The sequence below is a fragment of the Hemitrygon akajei genome, chromosome 7 (genome assembly GCF_048418815.1).
Source record: "Hemitrygon akajei chromosome 7, sHemAka1.3, whole genome shotgun sequence".
NCBI classification, from domain to species: Eukaryota; Metazoa; Chordata; class Chondrichthyes; order Myliobatiformes; family Dasyatidae; genus Hemitrygon; species Hemitrygon akajei.
This window is the reverse complement of record NC_133130.1, coordinates 113,125,213-113,148,560: the sequence shown is the minus strand read 5'-3', so window position 1 is coordinate 113,148,560 and position 23,348 is coordinate 113,125,213. Positions and strand designations below refer to the sequence as shown.

The 23,348-nt window shown below is 43.1% G+C and overlaps 1 protein-coding gene across 4 annotated transcripts in view; it reads right to left on the bottom strand.

Moving 5' to 3' along the window:
- The window catches only part of LOC140730813 (filamin-A-interacting protein 1-like), a 364,991-nt gene that overhangs the window by 11,462 nt on the left and 330,181 nt on the right, over nt 1-23,348 (bottom strand). For 3 of the 4 annotated variants that reach the window (XM_073051746.1, XM_073051747.1, XM_073051749.1), the window contains one exon: nt 6,882-7,096. In XM_073051746.1, the coding sequence (XP_072907847.1) occupies nt 6,899-7,096 (198 nt within the window). In that variant the 3' untranslated portion in view covers nt 6,882-6,898. The remainder of the gene's footprint in view (nt 1-6,881; nt 7,097-23,348) is intronic. The other variant, XM_073051748.1, reaches the window with a different exon arrangement.

Below are 23,348 nucleotides of genomic sequence, written 5' to 3'. Positions count from 1 at the left end.
GGAAGACACTGAAGCCAGTGGACATAGAAGTGTTTTGTTCAGCATTGGAGACGTTCCTGGAAGAAAAGGCCTGCCTCAGCCAATACTACATGGCATTTTATATGCTAATGATCAAAGGACAATTCTATACCCAGTTATAATGTATCTACAATGCTTCCTATGAATTGCTCTAATTTTCAGACACCTCCGTCTTCACACCCACACTCCAGACACCCAAAACGAATGTTAACTCTCACCAACTCTGGACCTCATTTTTGCATATGTGGGTTTCTATGGTCACATGGAAGATCATTGTTCAGAGCTGCATTTCAAATTCGATCTACAATCCACATTCAGGTCTGAAGACTGGCTGCTGTTAAAATTAGTATTTGCTATGAGAATATGCCCTAGCAACCTGCATGTAGCAAGAATACATTATGATTAGAGATGGGCTATAACTGGCAAGAGAGTCTACCGACCTACACACAATGGTAATACCACTGCCAAATTTCCTACCAACAGCATTCTTGGTGTCACCATTGATCAGGAACTCAGCTGCACCAACCACTTAAATATCATGGCTATAGGAGCAGATGGTGACAGCAGCATTGGAAAGTCTCCATCTACAGCTGAAAATTTGTTCAGTGTGTAACTATGTGCAGTTGAAAACCTGTTGACAGTGTTCATGCAGCACTCTCTGTGCACTCCAGAATCTGTGATGAGCTAATCTCTGCAAACTGCTGAAGATGGCTATAGGCTTCCTCCTAACGCCCACTGTGTCACAGTGTGCGCAAGGAGCACCAGCGATAAATGTGACCCTGAAAAGCTGCAAATCACCAGCTCCAAAGTTTGGAAAGGAAACTGAAGGCAATAACTCAGCTCAACTTCTATCAAAGCCTTCTCCTGATTATTCTAACCAGATAACAGGAGGCCAAGAAAGCAGCTCTGAGATCCTGTACTATAAGTTGAAAGTTTAGATTCCAAACCCTTCAGCCTTCATCCAGTGCCAATGCTTTTACTGGAACATTTTAGAAAGTAGTGGCGGTCATAAGACATAGGAGCAAAATTAGGCCATTTGGCCCACTGAGTCTACTCTGCCGCTCAATCATGGCTGAATTATTTTCCCCCTCAACACCATTCTCCCGCCTTCTTCTCATAACCTTTGACACCCTGATTAATCAGCAATCTATCAACCTCCACTTTTTGTATACCGGACAATTTGCCCTCCACACCCATCTGTGGCAATAAGTTCTACAGATACACCACCCTCTGGCTAAAGAAATTTCTCAGCATCACTGTTCTAATAGGACATCCTTGTATTCTGAGGATGTGCCCTCTAGTCTTAGACTCTCCCACCATGTCCATGGCCACTCTGTCCGTGCCTTTTTTAATAGTCAGTAGGGTTCCCCTCTTCATTCTTCTAAACTCCAGTGAGTATTGACCCAGAGCCATCAAACACTCCTCATAATTTAACCTTTCTCTCCCAGGATCATTCTTGTAAACTCCTCCGGACCTTCTCTAATCCCAGCACATCCTTACTTAGATAAGGGGTCCAAAATGTAGCCCTCCAACTCAAGTTCATTTCGTTCTCAGTTGATTTATTGACCTCACCTTTCCACAGCTTTTCTGATACACTTGCATCAGATACTAAAGATGGCAGGTCCCCAAGATGTCACTAACCCAACCCTGCCTGCTCCCAAACCAGTTACAGATACAACCTCACTCTCCTAACCCAGTACTTTTCAGAGTTGAAATGTTCAAGTACCTGGGACTGAGCGTGTACAGCATTTTTACAGAACAATAACACATTTCAAATTTCCAAGATGGCGGCGCGACGCAGCTTGCAGCAGCCACTCCGGAGCTGATTATCTGTTATTTGTGAAGTGGGGTGCCGTGCGCAATCATAATCGATTGAAAATGGACGTGGGAGCACGGAGGAACATTGGGAAATCTCCAGGAAGACCTTCTTCGTTGCTGCTGCTGCTGTGAGGTCCGGGACTCTGCTGGGAAGAACAGGCCCGCAGTCCTCAGGGTCGCGTTGCCGATGGCCATTGGCGGGGCTGTCTTAATACGCTCGGCAGAGGATGGTGCTCGGAGAAGCTGTGCCGGAGGGGATGGTCGTTGGCTCGGAGGTTCGACGGACTCGGAGTCCGCTGCAGTCAGGTCGCTTTCAGTGTGTGCTGCGTCTGTGAAGCTGGGTTCGATGGAGCTTTCATTGTGTGCTGCATCTGCGAGGCTGAGTCGGGCGGCACCATGGAAGTCCATAGCGGGGGTATTCTCTTCTGCCGCTGGCGTGGGATGGCGAGTCTGTCGGGACCCTGGGGACTTGTGGAAACTGTGTGGTGATTTCTTTTGAACTTATAGTCCTTTAACATCTTTGGACTATTTTTACTGTGCCCATAGTCTGTTTTTTTTATCAATTATGCTATTGTTTGCACTGTTGTAACTATATGTTGTAACTATGTGGTTTTGTGCAGGTCTTGTAGCTTTAGTTTTTGTCTTGTTTTGTCTGGTGGGATTGGAGCTCCTTTCCGGGGAACGCGCTAGGATGGTAGCTCGATATTAATACACAGCAGCCTCTCCGGACTCTGGATTTGGGGATTGCCAAACGTTATGTGGATTTTCTGGTGTAGTCTGTTTTGTTGTGTGCTTTTGTGATATCATTCTGGAGGAACGTTGTCTCATTAACATCACTTCCTCTCTAAAGCTGCCACCTAGACCATTGATGATCTCATAGAAATTGCACCTGGGACCCATGATGGAAGCCAGTAAACTACTTGGTGACTTTCCTCCTGCTAACCCAGGCAAGAGAGTTGGCCACGGCTAACTTTTGGTCTTTAACTACCAGTCTGTTTGAAAGGCTTCACCAGAGCTACAGCACATCTCCATGTGAGGCAGCAGGAAAAAAAAAACACAGAGCCAATAACTCACAGTAAAACTGCATAAACTATAAAGTTCTTCCAGTCTGATTGCTATGGTCTCTGAAGAGAAATTAAGACACACTGCACTTGGAGCAGTGTGTTAAAAAGAAACAAAACCTGAGGACCATCTCCATCAATCTTTAGCTTTGGCCTTTCAGATTTATTAAATGGAGAATTTCTAACTCCGTTCCTCAGAGACACCACCCCATCTGAAACTTCAATGGAAACATTTAAACAATCTCATAAACCTCTACAGCACAAAAGTTCTATTGCACGGTCAAACTCTTTTTCACAGAACAGCACATGACTTAGATTTGACTTCCACTCAAGTTCTTTAATTTTAATTATTTTCCTTTAGTTATATTTTACTTCAATTCACAACACCTTCTTACAGTTTATATGCCCGCATCCTTAACTTCATAAGTTATATTTGTAGTGCCATGGTTAAGATTTTTACTGCTATTTTAGCAAGTTTTCTGTAAAAGCCGTGTGTCCTGATGGTAAGAGTATTTTGCATTTGGCTAAAGATAAGGAGGCATGTTATCCAACTTGGGAATGTTGTGTCAGCCGATCAGAATTGTGGGGATGTAGAGAAGGTTTTAGAGAGCTGGACGGGAAGACATTTCTGAAGAACAGTAGTCTTGTTTGGGGTCCTTTTTGGAGAGAGCTGCAGGGCGAGGCACAAGGGAAGGTGCAGCAGGGTGCAGTTGGAAGGAGAGTCCCCATTGCCAGAAGTGCTTTGTGCAGATGAATGGATTCAAGGAGGAAGGGCCAATACTCCTGAGAGAGCCAATTCGTTCGAGATGGTCTTGGAGGGAAATTCAGACTGTGGTGTGTGTTTTCATGCAGACCATGGGTTCCACGCGTGAGTAAAGCGATGCTCCTGGCTACTCTGGAAACGAGCTCCAACGTTTAAGTGCACATTGGACTGGTTTAACTGTTATGTGCCTTTTCATTGTGCTTTCCTTATTTCTGTAACTGTAAATTTGGTAAATGTACTTTTTTTTATCATTTCTGGGTTACTGATAACTGTATGGGCAGTACCCGACGATCCCCAAATCATTCTGACCCTAGACACTTGCTGCTTATGAAAGGTGACCTTCTCACTGCTGAATCACACAGCTGTTAGCAGAGATAGGTACAGAGTTAAGTTGGTGTACAAGCCCCGGTGAGAAGGTTACTTACACTATATTATTTATGTGACACATGCGTACATCCATGTTCAGGGGTGGAATGAAACATCCCATATATCTTACGGCTGGTTTTTCAGACCGTAGGAGGAGAAAAAAGCCGCCTGGCCCTTTGACCCTGCTAACCATTCACCAAGATTATGACTCATCTTCTACCTCTGCTCCTGCAGCTCCTTATAACCCCAAATCCTCTTAATATCCAGAAATCTATTGATCTCTGATTAAAAAGAATCCACAGTCCTCCCAGGCAGAGAAATGTGTAGATTTACCACCTATGGTTGAAGTTCAATCCTCATTTCAGTCTTGACTGATGTACCCCTTATTTTAAGACAGTGACGGAGTTTCCAGAGTCCTCAGCTGGGGCAAACATGCTGCTGACATCCAAAATCTAGAAGTTTAGTCCACAAGATCTGTTCAAAATCTACACACAAACTCTGCCCCGTCATTAGATATGGTATTAGATAAATCAATGTGGCTCGTTGTAGTTTAGAAACTGATAGGCTGTTAAACTGCTGCAGAAATCACAAATACTGGAAGAGTTAAGTGATTCAGATCAGATTGGCAGTGTCTGTAGTTCAGATACAGCACCGTCTTTGGTGGATAACTTGGCTGCCCAGACCTCAAATTAATCATTCATTAACTATCCAGGCAACATCCAGAGACCCGACTGGTGTGTGGTCACTTGTTATCACACAGTGAATTCCCAATTGTGTTATGCAACAGGAGGCCAGGACTGAGCCAACTTCTCGTCCACAGCAGGCACAGATCTCAGGATCACCATGGAGAGACTATGCTGGATGGATGCTTACACAGTAAATGGTGCATAGTAGCAGTGAGAGATAGGGGAGGAAGTAACTTCACAAAGTCTTTTCATGATTGTCATTCAAAGGCATATCCTGTCAAGCTGTTTAAAACTGTAATTCAAAGTAGCTATGCATAACAGGGTGCTGAGAATGATACTTCATGGATCAATGAGGAAATTCAGAAGTTCTGTTATTTCTGTCAAACTCAGTTAATTCTACTCTCCATTTGTGAACTTACATAAACTGACATAAAAACAACTTTAAGTGTTTTACAGTAAGTCTGTGTGGAAAACAATTTGCCAAGCTATTAAAAAAAAGATAGATTTCAGAAAAGAGCTGGGCCAGTGCCAGTTTATAATGCAGCGTTCCCTCTGTTCAGGGGCAGAGAGTGATGACTGCTGGTTCTGCGTACACTCTCCCTGTAGGATTTGGTCCTGAGTGCAGCCCAATTCATCAGATCTGAAACCTCTCACCAAACTCTGTAATAGACAGATCTGCTGACCACACAACTATTGTTGGCAGAATTGCAGATGGTGATGAGAGGGCGTACAGAAGCAAGACATATCAGCTCGTTGAGTGGTGTCACAGCGACAACCTTGCACTCAACATCAGTAAAAGCAAAGAACTTCAGGAAGGGTAAGATGAGGGAACATACACCAGTCCTCATTGAGGGATCAAGAGAGGAAAGAGTGAGCAATTTTAAGTTCCTGAGTGTCAGTACCTCTGAGACTCTATCCTGAACCCAACATATCAACGAAGTTACAAAGTAGGCACGACAGCAGCTATATTTCATTCGGAGTTTAAGGAGACGCGGTATGTCACCAAAGGTACTTGGAAATTTCTACACGTTATAACGGAGAGTATTCTAACTGTCTGCATGACCGTTTGGTATTGGGGGGGGGCGGTGGGGGGCGCGGGGATGCTGCTACACAGGACCGAAGTAAGCTGCAGAGAGTTGGAAACGTAGTCAGCTCCATCATCGGCACTAGCTCCGCAGTATCTTCAAGGAGCGATGCCTCAAAAAGGTGGCATCCGACGTTAAGGGCCCCATCACCCAGAACTTCTCATTGCTACCGTCAGGAAGGAGTTATAGAAGCCTCAAGACACACATTCAATGATTCAGGAACAGCTTCTTCCCCTCAACTGTGATGGCAATATATCTGATTTTAACCTCTTCCTCTCAAACTGCAGGGTGAACTATATAATATTATAATCACTGCCTCCTTAGTGTTCCTTTACTTTAAGCTCTTGAATCAAATCTGGTTCATTACACAACACCCAAACCAGAAATGCCTTTTCCTTAGTGGGCTCAACCACAAGCTGCTCTAAAAATCCATCTCGTAGGCTTTCTGTGAGTTCCTTCTCTTGGGATCCAGCATCTGCAGATTTATACCCAGTCTACCTGCATATCGAAATCCCCCATTACCATTGTAACATCACCTTCTTTACACCTTCTGTCTCCTGTTGTAGTTTGTACGGGCAAACTTCCTTCTGATGTAATGGGTTGTAGGATTGCCATAAACTTTCCTGTACCCAGTCATGGAACGGGTTTGCACTACATGACCTGTCAGCCGAAAGGTCAGTTAGCAAGTCCTCCCACCACTCCAAACTGTAGAGAGTGTAAAGAATCTTTGGACAAACCATTACAGTTTAAAATGCCTTGCGATCCCTCTGAACTTCCATTTTTAATTTTGCAGAATCTAAGCAAATCTTCGCATTGAAGCATGCAGAAAACGCAGCGAGAGTGGCCTTGGTTAATTTGGGAATTTGTCTCCAGAATTACAAAGCATCGCTTTCTTCTCTGTTACAACTCAGAATCAGTGTTATTGTAATGCTAGTTTTCATGAGCACTAAACACAAAGTTAGTACGTTGTTAGACAAACTAGGAGCAGGTGAAAAAGTTAGTTTGTGGTGTGTGTGGGAGCGGGGGGGGGGTGAGTCTACCAACAAGGGGTGATCTCCATGGTCGCAGTAAGACCTCCACCTACCCCCAAGGCCTCCACGTTCAGCCCTTCCCCCCAGCCTGCGGGGCTGAACTGCTGGGTGGGCACTTCTTCAGTTCAATTCTCATTGACTGGCTTTCAGCACGAGATTCATACTTTGCCACACCTCCTGCTGCCACTACAGGCTTTCCTGCTTTCATACCTTTTGACATGGGGATGCGGGTGGGTGCGGGCCGAGGTGCTGACCCCTCCTGTGCTCCCTAAAAGGGAAAGGAAGAAAAAGACGTTGTTAACATTCTGTTCAACAATGCAAACCTTTGATTGCAGCCCATTGTTTTAAAAACGAAACTTCTTGATTGATAACACTGGACAACAATTTTTTTTCAGAAGTGCTGCATCCTCAGGAAATGGTTTTGTTTATGATAGATGGCTTGAAGCTGAACACAAATCTAATTTCAGACTACTTGCATCACTTAGGAATTTGGAGAAACAAGAAATTAAACACATTGAATATAATGTGTTTAATTGCATAACAGTGCTGACACTTTGCAATAGTTCAACTAAGCTAAAAATGGTTTGTTGATCATTTTCTGAGGCTTCTCACTTAAGTGTCCAACAATCATCAGCCGACATTGATGGATTCCAGTTGCCCCGATACCGTTTCTCCGTGACCACAACGTCCCGGTGAAACCTCTCACCGTGCTCGTCACTGACAGCACCAAGATTTGCAGGGAAGAAGTCTAAATGGGAATGCAGAAAGTGAATCTCTAGTGACGTGTTCATGGTTTTGTGTGTTTGAAGCATGTTGTCAGCCAGCTGCACCTAGTTTGGTGCCCTGTAGTTGCCGAGAAAATGCTCAACAGCATCCTTGAATGCCTTCCCTGTGATTTACTCCTGCCCCACTCGCAGTCCTGTAACTTATAACCTGTTTGATTTGCGAACCAACTGAAATGCCTTCCATAATCAGTTTATGAATTGAAATAACAAATATATGCAATTTTAAAAAAACGGTGTGTGACAGGGAAATTTCATAGAGATTCATGATCTGCAGTCCAAAATCCATGAGATACACCCAAAAGTATTCAGGAAGCAAAATCTTTGTCGACCGTTGTGTAATTGGAAAGGCATTTTTTTTCAGGTTTGCTTACCCATAGAATGAGAGAGGATACAAAGGTAAAATGTACCAAAAGGTTTACACCTCTGATGCCTATATGATAATGCCATACGGGTTAGTCAATGAACTATCGGAGTAATTGAAGTTAAATTGATCCGAATCACTGCCAGCAGCAGATTAATCAGATCAGGTCTGGCTGTCCAGAGGCTGTTATCCATTCATCTCTACTTGACGTATATGGCCAGCATAGCCACTGCCTCACAGTGCCAGGAATCTGGGATTAGTCCTAATCCTGGGTGCTCTCTGTGTGGAGTTTGCACATTCCCTCTCTGATCTCATGCATTTCCCACAGATGCTCCAGTTTCCTCCCATATCCCAAAGACATATTGGTTGATAGGGTTGGAAACCACTGTGTGTTTTAAATACTTTTTTTAAGATGAATGAAAGTAAAACTAAAATTGAATTATTATCATTTGTACCTTTTAACAAACTTACGTATTTTTCACAAGTATGTGATGGCTCACCCCACTTACGGGCAGAAAACAGTATAACAGCTAAACGAATGGATTATCACCTTTCTCATTTTTCACTGGCTAAGTATTAGCGTATTACCCACAGCCTCAGGATAGAAGGACATCCTTTAGGATGGAGATGAGGAGGAATATTTAAAGTGAAGGTTAATAGGTTCTTGATTAATAAGAGCATCAAAGGTTACGGGCAGAAGACAGGAAAATGGGGATAAATCAGCCATATTTGAATGGCGGAACAGCCTCAATTGGCCAACTGGCCTAATTCTGCTCCAATGGCTTATGATCTGGACTTGATGGCTGAAGGCCTGTTTCCATCCTGGATCCTGTCATGACAATGTAAGTAAAGCAAGATCGTACTTTCCCCTCTGCAGTGGCCATCGTGGCCCATGATGCAGTTTTGCTGACTGGTATGTTGCACATGAAAGACAACCTGGTGATCGCTCCCCTCCAAGCTGCAAGTTCTGCTCAGAATTCTTGGCCTTTTGAAACAGACATAACAGTCAGCAGGCACCAGCAGCACTCCTCCACCCCACTTGGGTAGTGACCTAAGCAGCAAACACAAAATGCTGAGGTGGCACCTATGGAAGTGAATCAACTGTTGACTTGTCAGGCCAAGACCCTTCTTCAGGAATGGAAAGGAAGGGGGAAGGTGCCTGAATAAACAGGGGGAGGGGAAGGAGGATGAGCTGGAAGTTGAAACCAAGTGGGTGAGAAAGGTAAAAGGCTGGAGAAGAAGGGATCTGATAGGAGAGGAGAGCAGACATTAAGCGAAAGGGAAGGAGATGGGGCATCAGAGGGAAGTGATGGGCAAGTGAGAAGAGGTGAAAGGCCAGAGTGGGGAATAGAAGAAAAGGGGAGGGGTAAGGAAAGAAAATTTTACCGGAAGGAGAAATTGATATTCGTGCCATCAGGTTGGAAGTCAGCCAGCTGGAGTATAAGGTGTTGCTTCTCCACCCTGAGGGTGGCCTGTTCTTGGCACAAGAGCCGGCCATGGACTGACGTGTCTGAACGGGAATGGAAATGGAAATTTAAACGTTTGGCCACTGGGAAGTCCTGGTGGAGCAGAGGCAGTGAACTGATTTTGGTTTACTGTCCCAGAAGTAAGCATTCTATTCAAATGCTTTCACCCAGGAATTATTAAAGTAACATTCCCAGCACTATAGTTGATTGCGAGGAAGAGAAATCCTTGGATATTGCAAGACTGACCCTATTTGTCAGAAAAATCCTGCCTTTAATCTCCTGTTAAATAAAGAGCCGAGTACTATGAATTTCACTAATATCGTTCTCCCCCATGACCACGTGGGCTTCCTCCAGGTCCTTCTGTTCCCTCCCACAGTCCAAAGACATGTGGCTTAGCGGGCTGACTGGTCACATGAGTGTAACTGGCCAATGTCGGCTCACTGGGCCGGACGGGCCTGTTACCACGCGGTATCTCTGAATAAATAAAATACAACAAAAACAAAGAAACAACCAAGTAAGCAAATAGATAGAAAAATAAATAAATTGATAGATAATTAATACTGAGGATGTGAGTTGTAGATGACTTTAAAGTGAGCCTGTAGATTGAGGAATCAGTTCCGAGTTGAGGTGAGTGAGGTTATCCATGCTGATTGAGGAGCCGGATAGTTGAAGGGTAAGAACTGTTCCGGGCTGCAACTTTGTTCTGGAGCGTTTTACAAAGCTGACAAAGCAGCGTGTGCCGTGGAAACCCAGTCAACAGGGAACAAGTCCCGCGAGGGATACAATCGCCTGCGAAAGTGGGGGTGAGGGTGGTTACCCAAAGGGAGACAGGAAAGCATTCCAAGAATCATTGCTCCTTGGACAATATACCGATGAAAATACTTTCCGAGCAGAAGTATTATTTCAAACGGGGTTGGGATTTCCCTGCACAGCCCTCACGCCGACTCTTGTCTGCCATGTATTTCATTCCTTCATCGCCTGCCAGCGGTTGAACTGAATGCAAGATATGGGATTTGACAGCTCTCTTATTTAAACTAGTAAGTATTCTCTGATTCTCCATGCACCCCAGAGAACGGTACACGATATGAGGTCCATCAGTGCTTACCAGCAGAACAAAGGTTCATTACAACACCGCCTTGTCACAGTAACAGTTACGACTACTTTGTGTCTGTGAGCTCTGCAGCTTTTACTCCACTATGTGCTGAATGGGGGCTGACGCTGTAGGCCGGCTCCAACTGCTCCGGGCTTCTTGTCTGCCGACTCACTTATATTTGAAATGTACATTCAACTTTTTGCACCTTTCGCTTCTTGCTGAAACCCGACATCGATGGGTAAATCCCCTAATGCTTCCGGTATGCCACCACAGCTACTGGCCAGATGAGGAACAGGGTATTTAAATAGGGGACCTCAAAACAGCAGAAAGCCCAGGGTCTTGCTTCTGAGGTTGGACCTGCCTGTAGCAAGCACCACAACACGCCAGGAAAGCAAGAGCAAGATTCTCCAAGTTCCCCAACAATGTGCACCCTCGCCCCCAGAGTGAGGCATGCCCTGCACTAGACTCCTGGAAAAGGTACTCTTTCCTCTGAACTGCACCACAGCAGATGTGATTGAGTTTGGCAGGGGAATTAGATGGGGGGGAGGGGCCAGCAGTGGCAGGTGTTTAGGGAGATATTTTATAAATCTGATCAACTGGTGTATTTCACTGAGGAAGAAAGGCTATATGAATCGGATGATCCAATTCTCACTCTTTTTTAAATAGCTTTATTTGTCACATGTACTTCAAAACACGGTGAAATGAGTCATTTGCATCACATCGAATCTATGAGGAAAACAAGAGAAAATCTGCAGATCTGGGCAACATTTACTAAACACTGGAGGAACTCGGGCAGCACCTATGGGAAAGAGTAAACTGTCGCAGTATCAGGGGTCTCAGCCCGACTGCTTACTCTTTTCCATAGACGCTGCCTGGCCTGCTGAGCTCCTCCAGCGTTTTACGTGTGTTGCAGCAACGTCTGCCAATGTCGCTACAATTCCGATCACACCCACGTCTTACCAATCCTCACTGGTGTGCCTTTGGGCTGTGGGAGGAAACCAGAGCACCCGGAGGAAACCCATGTGGTCAAAGGGAGAGCTTACATACTCCTTACAGACAGCAGTGGCAATTGAACCCTGATCTTACGGCCGGTTCTGTGAAGTATTGCACTATGAATCACCCAGTATCCTGCAACAGGAACCCCCACCACCCAGGACATGCTCCCTTCTCACTGCTGCCATCAGGAAGAAGGTACAGGATCGCACCACCAGGTTCAGGAACAGTTACTACCCCTCAGTCATCAGACTCTTGAACCAAAGGGGATAACTTCACTCAACTTCACTTGCCCCATCATTGAAATGTTCCCACAAGCTATGGACTCACTTTCAAGGACTCTTCATCTCATATTCTTGATATTTATTGCTTGTTTATTTACTGTGTTATTATTATTTATTTCATTTTGTATTTGCACTGTTATATTTTGCACACTGATTGAACATACAAATTGGTGTGATTCTACTGTGAATATTATTATGGATTTATCGAGTACGCCCGCAAGAAAATGAATTTCAGGGTTGTATATGGTGACATTATATGTACTTTGATAATAAATTTGCTACGAACTTTGAACCTCGAAATTGAAAGAAAGGTCAATGCTGCCGTATGGCTCCAGGGGTTTGGCTATTCTTGGAATTAATTCTGAATATTCTACACAGGAGCTTCCAACATGTGCTCCAGTCTTCTCCCAAATATGCACTGGAAAGTCAATTAGTGACAGTAAATGATCCCCTAATTGCCCAAGTGCCAAAAGTATTAGAGGGCCCTTCACATTGGAAGACCCTTAAAAAGTGTCAACTTTAATTATCTTACATTAGCACCATTCCCTTAAGAAACTGTCACCTCAGTCTGATTAATGGCCAGAATGCTGTGAGAATGTAACCAGTATACTAGGGGAAGTGGAACCAGTAGATATAGTTTATTTGGATTTACAGAACACATTTGATCAGGTGCTAAATAAAAGGCTATTGCACAAAAGCGTATAGCAGGGTCTGTTATTATTGTCATCTACCATATATCAAAGGTCTAGCTGATAATGTGACTAACTGGATTGGCAAATTGGCGGCTGACATCAAGATTAGGGGTGTCGTGGACAGTGAGGAAGACTGTCAGAGCTTGCAGTGGGATCAGCTGAAAAAAATAGCAGTTGGAATTTATTGGAGACAAGTGCGAGGTTTTGCACTTCAGCAGGACCAGCCGGGGTAGTTCTTACACAGAGAACAGCAGGGCACTGAGGAGTGGTGTAGAACAAAGGGATCTGGGAATACAGATCCATAATCCATTGAAAGAGGCACCACAGGAGGATAGGGTCTTAAAGAAAACTCATAAATCAATGTATTGATTACAGAAGTTAGAATGTTATGTTGAAGCTGTTTAAGGTGTTGGTGAGGCCTAATTTGGAGTATTGTGTGCAGTTTTGGTCACCTACCTACAGGAAAGATGTAAATAAGGTTGAAAGAGTTCAGAGAAAATTTACAAAGATGTTGCTGGGACTGATGGACCTGAGTTATATGGAAATATCAAATAGGTTAGGACTTTATTCCTTGGAACGTAGAAGATTGAGGGGAGATTTGACAGAAGTATGCAAAATTATGAGGAGTAAATGCAAGAAGTAAGGTTTCCCGGCTGAGATTGGGTGGAACTCCAACTAGAGGTCATGGGTTAAGTGTGAGAGGTGAAAAGTTTAAGAGGGACATGAGGGGAAACTTCTTCACTCAGAGAGTCGTGATGGTGTGGAATGAGCTGCCAGCACAAGTGGTGCAAGCGAGCTCGATTTCAATGTTTAAGAGAGGTTTGACAGTATGTTGACGGGGTACTGGTACGGAGGGTTATGAGTCGATGGGAGCAGGGGAAGAGACCTGTTTCTGTGCTGTGTTTTTCTATTACTCTAATATTCCAGCGTAAGGTACAGGTTGGGAGAAACAAGAGTCAGGCCTAGAGTCTGGAGCAACCAACAAACTGCTGCAGCAACTCAGTGGACTGAGCTGCATCTGGGGGGTGGGGGGTGCTGAGGGTATTTCTGATGTTTTGGGTCAAACATCTGTGACTGGACTGAGAACAAAGAGGGAAGAGCAGGGAACCGCTGAGACAGGGGTCAGTGTACAAAGGAGGGGTGAAGGACAATTAGCAGATGGAATCAGCCAGGGTAAGGGTAGTGGTGGAGTTAGGAGGCAGAGGCAGGTGGGTGATGGACAGAGGCAAACAAAGAAAAGGCTGGGTGTGTGTGGGGAGAGGGGGTGAAGATTGAAACAACAGGGGAGCTAATAGCTGGGATTACTAGGTCATTGTCAGAGTGACAATCAGTAACTACAGGGGTGAACCACAAATCAGCGCTCGGGTCTCAACTGTTAATAACCTATCTCATCAATGGATGAAGTGCACAGTAGCAAAGTTTGTTGACAAGTCAAAAATAAATGGGTTAACAAGTCATGAAGAGAACGCAAACAGCACGCAAAGGGACATGGACTGAGGACAAGCTGGTAGATGGAGTATAAACTTCTGTAGAACAGTTGCTATCCCTCAACCATCAGGCTCTTGAACAAAAAAGGATAACTACGCTCAATGATCTCACTTTAAGAACTCTTAATCTCATTATCACATGTTCCCTTTATTTATTGCAACTTATTTCTATTTGCATTTGCCCAGTTTGTTGTCTTCTGCACTCTGACTGATCTTCCATTGATCCTGTTATGGATCCTATTCTATAGATTTGCAGAGTGTGCCTGCAGGAAAATGAATCTCAGAGTTATATACGGTGACATATTTGTATTCTGTTAATAAATTCCCTTTGAACTTTGATATGGGAAAACTATAGGAAATCCACCTTGGAAAGATGAATGAAGAAGTCATTATTTAAATAAAAATCAAAGAAATCAGCAGACGCTAAAACCTAAAATACAAACAGAAAATACTAGAAACATTTAGCAGGTCAGACAGAGTTAATGTTTCAGGCCTAGAACCCTTTGTCAGAATTGGGAAAGAGAAAAAATAAAATTAAGTTTAAGCTGCGAAGTGTGTACGGGTAGGATGGATAGGACAAAGGGAATACCTGAAATTGTTGAATTTTATATTCCTTCTGTTCATTCTCCTTAGCCCGGTCCTTTGTCATTTACATCTGCAACACTGCTATAATGCTGCACCACTTTGACCTTCTCCAGTGTCCTATCCCATTAATTCTCTACCCACTTTGACCTCTAGTCTGTCACCACTGTGACAATGAGGTCCAAATAATATGGGGCAACATCTCCTCGCAAAGTGGGGCAGCACAGTAGAGTAGTGCTTGGCACAATGCTTTACTGTAAGATCCAGGGTTCAGTTCCCACCACTATCAATAAGGAGTCCGTACATTCTCTGTGATCTCTGGGTGCTCTGGATTCCCCTACGTTCCCGAAAGATGTACAGGTTAGGGTTAGTGAATTGTGGGCATGCTATCTTGGCACCGGGAACATGGCCCAACTCAATCCTGGTTGATCTGATTTGACACAAACAAAATGCTTTGATGTACACGTGACAAATAAAGCTAAACTCTTTTATCTGGTGATGGTGCAAAGGAACTCTGCAAAACCTTGTACCGGCAATACAAAGGCAACATGCTGGAACCACAAGTCATTAGGAAGGGTATTGGAATGTTGGGCTCTCTTACAAGAAGTAAGAATTGCACAAGTTACATTTTGTTGCATTGGTTTGGACATCTTACCAGTGAGATGGATATAGCTAAGTAACTGCCAAAGAACATTCCGGTCAGATGCCAGCCCGATCTGGCCTTTAGTATTACAATTATATTCTTGTGTATGTCAGGCCTAATGACGTACACCATATGACCCTAAAAGAGAATGGATCAATGCTTCCTTGGTATAAACCTTTCTCCCGTTCTCAAGAGATCAAAGACTTTTTACACTTTATTCTTGACTTCCTTCCAGTGTTTCTTTTAAACAATTAAGTAAAATTATGGCATTACAGTGTTAGTTATTAATAGCTGCTGATCTCCTCCCAGAATCACCTCTGGTCAACCATAGCCTGGACCACAGTGCTCATCCACTTATCCAGCAGGACAGATGAATGAGCCTTTATTAACAGGAAAGCTTTTGCTGAGCAGAAAGTCAAATGCAATCCTCCCTCTTCCACTGGAATAATTATTCACTGGAGTAAGATCATTTGATACAGTTCCTAAAAATGTACAAGGAAGTTGGAGAGACATAAATCCAAAAGAAGAAAAGCTCAGGTCAAGCCTAACTACTTTCTAAGTTTGAATTTGACCCTGTTGCCTTTAGTGGATGGTCTTCCCTGGATAGTGGGAGTATCTCAAAATGTTATTTTCTCTTTCTATTGAAGATTTTAGTTTTAGTCAGTCATTTTTATGCTCTCAGGTATTCGAATTGAGTTTTAGATAACCTGTCTTAAAGCAGAAATAGTTTTTAAAGGATATTGTTCCTTCAGTTAGCTTTAGTCTTGCTAGTAATGTTATTTTAAAAGTGGTTAGAAGAAGAGTGTATTCTGTATGCAACTTTATATGTAATGTATGCCGTGAGGGGTTAGGTGTTTTTACCATTTTACAGAAACATCACGAGAGTAAGCAAGTGGGAACGATGAATTAGACACAACCTGGTGGATATAGCAAGGTTGATGTGTGACATGAACGGGATCATCAATATGCAGAAAGTAAGGGTAGTATCACTCATGATCAACTTGGACCAGAGGGAGCTGCTTCCTTCTGCTGTTCTTCAAAAATGGGACCAGGCCAACGTGAATGGCACAGGCACCCAATGTTAGAAATTCTAATGTGAGTAAGTTCATGCAGGCAAAAGAAGTTCAGCTGGACATTAGTGGACACAGATTAAACTGCAGAAAGTGAGAGAGGGAGCTTGTCGGCAAAAACAAACATCAACATTTTGATTGCTGCTAAACTTGAAGATGAGCAAAAAGATCTCCAACAAGCATCTCAGAGCCGACTATATTAGGAACTACGATGTGATGCTTAAGCAAAATCTATTTCATAACATGGTGTTATGCAGGTTGATGTCAGATAAGATAGCAGGGCAGAAGACCCCTAACAGTGTTGCTGAGCAGAGAGATCTGGGGGTCCAAGCTCATAGCTCCTTGAAAGTGGCAACACGAGTTGATAGGGTGATTAGGAAGGCCTGTTTTTATCAGTCAAGGCACTGAGTTCAAAAGTCATATTGCAACTTTATAGAACTCTGGCTGGGGCACATATGGATTTTGCATGCAGTTCTGGTTGCCCTACTATAGGAAGGATGTCAAGGCTTTGGAGAGGGTGCAGAAGATGTTTACCAGGGGGCTGCCTGGTTCAGAGGGCAAGTGCTATCATGAAAGGCTGGACAAACTTGGGTTGTTTTCTCTGAAGCAGTGGAGGCTGAGTGGAGATCTGATAGAGATTTATAAGAGGCACAGGTAGTGTAGAGAGGGAGTATTTTTTTCCCCCAGGGTAGGAATGTCTAACACCAGACGGCATGCATTGAAGGTGAGAGGGGCTAAGTTCAAAGGGGGAGTGAGGGGCAAGTCCTTTTCCACAGACAGTGGTGAATACCGGGAATGCACTGTCTGATTTGGTGGTAGAGGTAAACGCATTATAAGCTTTTAAGAGACTTTTGGATAGGCACATGAATGTGTGGAAGATGGAGGGATTGTGTAGGTAAGGAGGGTTTAGTTTTTGGGTTTTTAAAAATGTACTTTTTAGCTGGATCTGCACAATATTGTGGCCAAGGGGCCTGCTCCTGTGCTGTACTGTTCAATGTTCTCTGTTCTACACCATGGCTGTTCATGTTTACTGTATGATGGAAGTGAGCTCTAGTAGGGTAACTTCAGATAATATTAGCGTTAATATCAATTCCTCTACAACAATAAGAATTGTACATCTGGTGTAGATTCTACTAGTGGCAAATAGAATCCCAGTTACCCAGCTTGTAAATGAGGTGGATATTCTGTGCAGCTGGAAAGATATGGCTAGGAAGCAGAAACATATAACCTTGCTATCTACCATCATGGATATGCTGGCTAAGTAATCAGTGGCAACAAACTGCGAAGAAAGACCCTTCAGACAAAGGAGACAGTTAATTCAGGGGCAAGGTGGCAGTTAGCCAAACTTAAGGGCGATTCAGCGGGATGTAAAGGAAAAACAGACGGCCTTAACAAAGCAGCTGATAGGTAGATTGAGCAAAGTCAAAGCAAGATACACAACAGAAACAGGCAGAGTTTACAATGACCATCACCACCCACTCTATACTAATGACTATGTGGCTAAATACAGCTCCAATGCCTTGCTAATGACACCACTATTGGCTAAATCAAAAGTGATGATGAACTGGCAAATGGGGGGTGGGGTGAAGACTGAAATTCTGGTTGAATGTTGCCACAGCCTGTCAGTCATTACCAAAGAGCTGATTATTAACTACAGGAAGTCGTCCATCTGCCAGTCCTCATTAGGGTATTGGAAGTAGAGAGGGTGGGTAACTATAAATTCCTTGATGTTATGGGTAACCCTAGGTAATTTCTAAAGTAAGTACATGTTCAGCACAATATTGTGGGCTGAAGGGCCTGTATTGTGCTGTAGGCTTTCGATGTTTCTGTCTTTCTATGTTATGTCAGAGGATATGTCCTGGGACCGATATGCAAGTGCCATTTCAAAGAAAGCACCACAGAGCTTCTTAGATTTTTGTGCAGATTTGGCGTATCATCTAAAACATAGACAAGTTTTTAATAGGCGGACAGTGAAGAGTATCTTGACTGGTTGCAGACAGGCCTGGTATGGAAACACCAATGCCTAAGAATGGAAAAGCCTGCACAAAGTGGCGACTGTAGCCCTGTCCATCATGGGGAAAGCCCTCCCCACCGTTGACTACATCTACTATGTCAGGAGAGCTATCACAAGAAAGCAGCATCCATCATCAAGGACTCCTTCCATCCAGGCATTGCTATCCTCTTGTTGCTGGGGTATAGAGCCAAAGGTTCCACACCACCAGGTTCAGGAACAGTTATTACCCTTTAACCATCAGGCTTCTGAACCAGACGGGATAACTTGACTCACCTCAATGCTGATCTGATTCCACAATCTATGGACTCACTTTCAAGGACTCTACAACTCTTGTTCTCAGTATTGTTTATTTACTTAAGAATTGCCCAGCTTGTCTCCTTTTGCACATTGGTTGTCTGTCAGTCTCTGTTTTTATGTAGTTTTTAAAAAAATTAATTGTATTGTATTTCTCTGTTCACCTATTAATGCCTCCAGAGGAATGAATCTCAAGGTAGCATATGGTGGTGTGTACTTTGATAAAACGTTTATTTTGAACTTTGAATTCTAATCCAGGCAACACTTGGTTAATCTCCTCTGTACCCTCTCTAAAGCTTCCACATCCTTCCAAAATTGAGGCGACCAGAACTGAACACAATACGCTGTGTAGTCTAACCAGAGTTTTAGAGAGATGCAACATTACCTCATGGCTCTTGAACTCCTCCAACTGATGAAGGCCAATACTTCATGTACCTTCTAAACCATCCTATCAACTTGTGCAACAACTTTAAGGCATCTATGGACATGAACAACCCTCTGTTTCTCCATATTGCTGAGAATTCTGCCATGAACCCTGTATACCGCCTTCAAGTTAAACCTTCAAAAGTTTGTCATTTCACACTTTTCTAGATTGAACTCCATATGTCATTTCTCAATTCAGCTCTGCATCCTATCAGAATCAAAATCAGGTTTAATATCACCAGCATATGTCATGAAATTAGTCACTATACAGAAGCTGTACAATGCAATATTTAATTAAAAAAACATAAATTGCAGAGGGAAGAAACTATTCCTGAATTGTTGAGAGTGTGCTTTCAGGTTTCTGTACCTCTTTCCTGTTGGTAACAATGAGAAGATGGTATGTCCTGGGTGATGGGGGTCCTCAATGATGGATGCCGCCTTTTTGAGGCATTGCTCCTTGAAGGTGTCCTGGATACTGGGAAGGCTCGTGCCCATGATGGAGCTGACTGAGTTTATAACAATTTACCAATGCCACAACAACCTTCTACGCTATCCACAACACCACCAACCTTTTTGTCATCTCCATACTTACTAATCCACCCTCACGCTTCCTTTTCCAAGTCGTTTATAAAAATCACAAAGAGCAGGGGTCTAAGAGCAGATCCCTGAGGAACAGCACTTTTCACCTTACTCCAGGCAGAATACACTGCATCTACTACCATACTCTGCTTTCTGTGGGCAAGCCTGTTCTGTATCCACACAACCGAGGTTCCCTGGATCCCATGCCTCCTGACTTTCTGAATGAGCCTACTAAAATCGACATACACCACATCCACTGCTCCAGCCTCATCAGTTTGTTTCGTCACTTCCTTAGGCAGACCTATGAGGCACCACTATGCTAACTAACCCTAAGCAAATGCTCGTAAATCCTGTCTCTAAGAATACTCTTCAATATTTGCCTACCACTAACATAAGACTCCCTGGACTATAATTCCCAGGATAATCCCTATTACCTTTTTTTTTCGAACAAAGGAATAGCATTTGCCACCCTCCAATCTTCTCGTGCTACTCTTGTGAAAGTTGTAATCAAAAGTTGCAATTTTAGCCACCTCATTAAGAGTGGCTAATTCAAATAGCGCCTTTGTGTAGTTCTTTTAAGGATTTAGCCAAGGTGTTTGAATCCATGGCTATAAACTTACCAGTAGAGTTGGGCTTCATAGGCACGGATACACTGTACATTTCATCAACCTTGTCAGTTACTTGTATTTTAAAGAGTCTACTTAATCAAAGTTGATAAAACAAAGACTGAGGCCATCCCTAATAAAACAGTAAAGAAATGTAACCTGCTTTCTCTAATTTTGCTTTATATTGTTATAGATATTTTACAATGTTCTTTAACTAGGAAGGGATTTGGTTAATTGCAAAAGGTATGTAAAAACACAAAATGTTTTAAAACTGATCCTGAGACTACTCAGCCTGTCAAATTTGCTCCACCATTCCATCATGGCTGATTTATTATCCCTCTGAACCCATTTTTCTTCCTTCTCCCCATAACATTTGACACCCTTACTAATCAACAACTATCAACCTCTGCTTTAACTATACCCAATGACTAGGTTTGTGGCAATGTTTTCCAAAGATACTCCACCCTCTGGCTAATGAAGATCTGTGCCACAAAACATTAATATAAATTAAGCTGTAAGTATTTATATGACATCAATAATAAGTGTCTTTTTAATCCCATGGATTCTTATTGACTTAGGCAGTATTAGACTTAGGCAGACTTAGAAGTATTTGGGGGTCATGGGAGGATGCATGGATGATGATTGGTTAGTTAAGTTAGAAGACTGGACTCTGTTTATTGAAAAGTAGATTCAGACCCATACAAAATATATATTTAAAACAAGAAACTCTGTAGATGCTGGAAATCCAAAACAACACACACACAAAGAGCTGGAGGAACTCAGCAAGTCAGGCAGCATTTTGTGTGTGTTGCAGTAAATATATTTAAGTTTTTGTTATAACTTGTTTTTACTTTTCCCTAATTATATGCAAAGGTATCACAAAATACTACGCTCAGTGTGGTTTTTGGGAATTATTATACTCAAGGGAAAAGGATTAGTGGTCGGAGGCCACGGAGGCTAAAGATCTAAATCATCCTGTCAGCAATAAGGAAGCATAGGAATTCCTACAGGCCATTGATAACCAAGGCCCCTTCTTGTGTAAGTACCGAGGAGTTAGTGTTGGAGATTAATTATGAGATAAAACAATAAAGTTTTTTGTAAGGAAAGCAAAGTAGTTAATAGTGTTGAATTAACTGTTGTTCCTGTTGGAAAAGCCTTTGATAGGAATTTCATTGTTGGAGGTTTGATACCAGGACCCAGATGCCACATTAGAGGATTGGGCAAGTTATTGTAACAAAATTACCTTGAACAATTGGGTAAGCGATTTTGTTCTTTATAAACAATATGATTTTAATAGTACCCTGCTCTGAAGATCAAATGTATGCATTGTGAAGTAACCTTGCCTTGACCAGACCAGGTATGGACAAGATATGTCAGTGATGCTGTTGACCAATATAATGTTGCACTATATCTCTGGATGATGCCTTTTGTGAAGAACCGAGGATCAAAAGAGGTTGTGTGCTGTGCTTTCACACAACGACAAAGCATTTCAAGTTGACTGGACTGTTTTCAAGGATCCGAGGCTTTCGGGTCTCTAGGGAAAGCTTTTAATGTGAAATCAGTGAAGTGTGTGCACCTCCAAGGCCATAAGAAACTGTGTGACGTTGCATAATCAATCCATAGCTGGTGCCAGGGAAAGTAGTCCCAGATATTGTCTCACAGAGTCAGAGTCATGACCAAAGACCAATTCGACCCAGTTTGTACATGATGGACAAGTTGTCCTCTTCAACTCGTCCCATGTCCACGTGTTTGTTCCACATTCCTCTAAACTTTTCCTATTTATCTTATTCACTGGTGAGATTTTTGGGAATCAAGAAATTTGAGGGACTGAGCTTTAAGGAACGATTGATATCTCAAAACAAATTAGCTTGCAATCTGATGGTGGTTTGTTATTTGATCCGATTTTATGTTTGCAGCTTGCGGTTTATAGTCTGTGATGTTTAAGCCCATATCAGCCAAGTACAGTATCCACACCAAGGTGAATTTGTACCAGAGCTGTGTTCTGTCCACACTCTTGTACGGGTCAGAATGTTGGTGCATAACAGACAGTGACCTTACCAAGCTGTCGTCATTCCACACCTTGAGCCTCTGGAAGATCCTCCGAGTTTTATGCTCAAGGAAGATCTCCAATCACATCCTACTCTTTCAGTGTCATCAAGAGGACACGAAGAAACATTGGAGATGGTCAGATGAGAGGCCAACTCCATCATCAGGTTAGCACTTCACTGGACCCCTGAAGGGCGGAGGAAACGTGAGAGACCAAAGGCAATTTGCGCTGTCCCACAAAAGCAGAAGTGATGTCTCCGAACCACGTCTGAGTCACGATAGAGAAGATGGCCATGGACAGACAGAGATGGAGGACCTTCATTGCTGCCCTAAATGCCGCCAGCTTAACAGGCAGTAACTACCTAACTAAACCTATGAAAAATTTCTGAGAAGTAGTTATTTTGTTTTAAGACATCATCTACATTATAACTGACTGAAGGTCTTCATACAGGACGGAGACTGAAAATCTGGCTGAGTGGTGCCACAACATCAACACTTAACTCAATGTCAGTGAGACCAAAGAGTTTCAGGAGGAGGAAAGCTGAGGTCCATGAGCCAGTCCTGGGTCCAGCTCGTAAAAGAAAACACGCAGCACCTCTGTCTCCTTAGGAGTTTGTGAAGATTCAGAACAACATCGCAAGCTTTGACAAATTTCCATAGATGTGGAGTGGAGAGTATATTGACTGGCTGAATCACAGCCTGGTATGAAATCACCGATGCCCTGGAATGCCAGATCCTAAAGAAGCAGTGGATACAGCCCAGTTCATCCCTCCCCACCAATTCATCGTCATCAGAGACCCCCACTATCTAGGACATGCTCTCTTCTCATTCCTGCCATCAGGAAGAAGGCACAGGAGCCACAGGACTCACACCACCAAGTTCAGGAACAGTTACTAGCCCTCAAACATCAGGCTCTGGAACCAAAGTGAATGACTTCACTTAACTTCACTTGCCCCATCATTGAAAAGTTCCAACAACCTATGGACTCACATTCAAATACTCATTGTCTCATGTTCTCGATATTTAATGCTTATTTATTGATTATTATTATTATTTAATTATTTTTGTACTTGCACAGTTTGTTGTATTTTGCTCACTGGTTA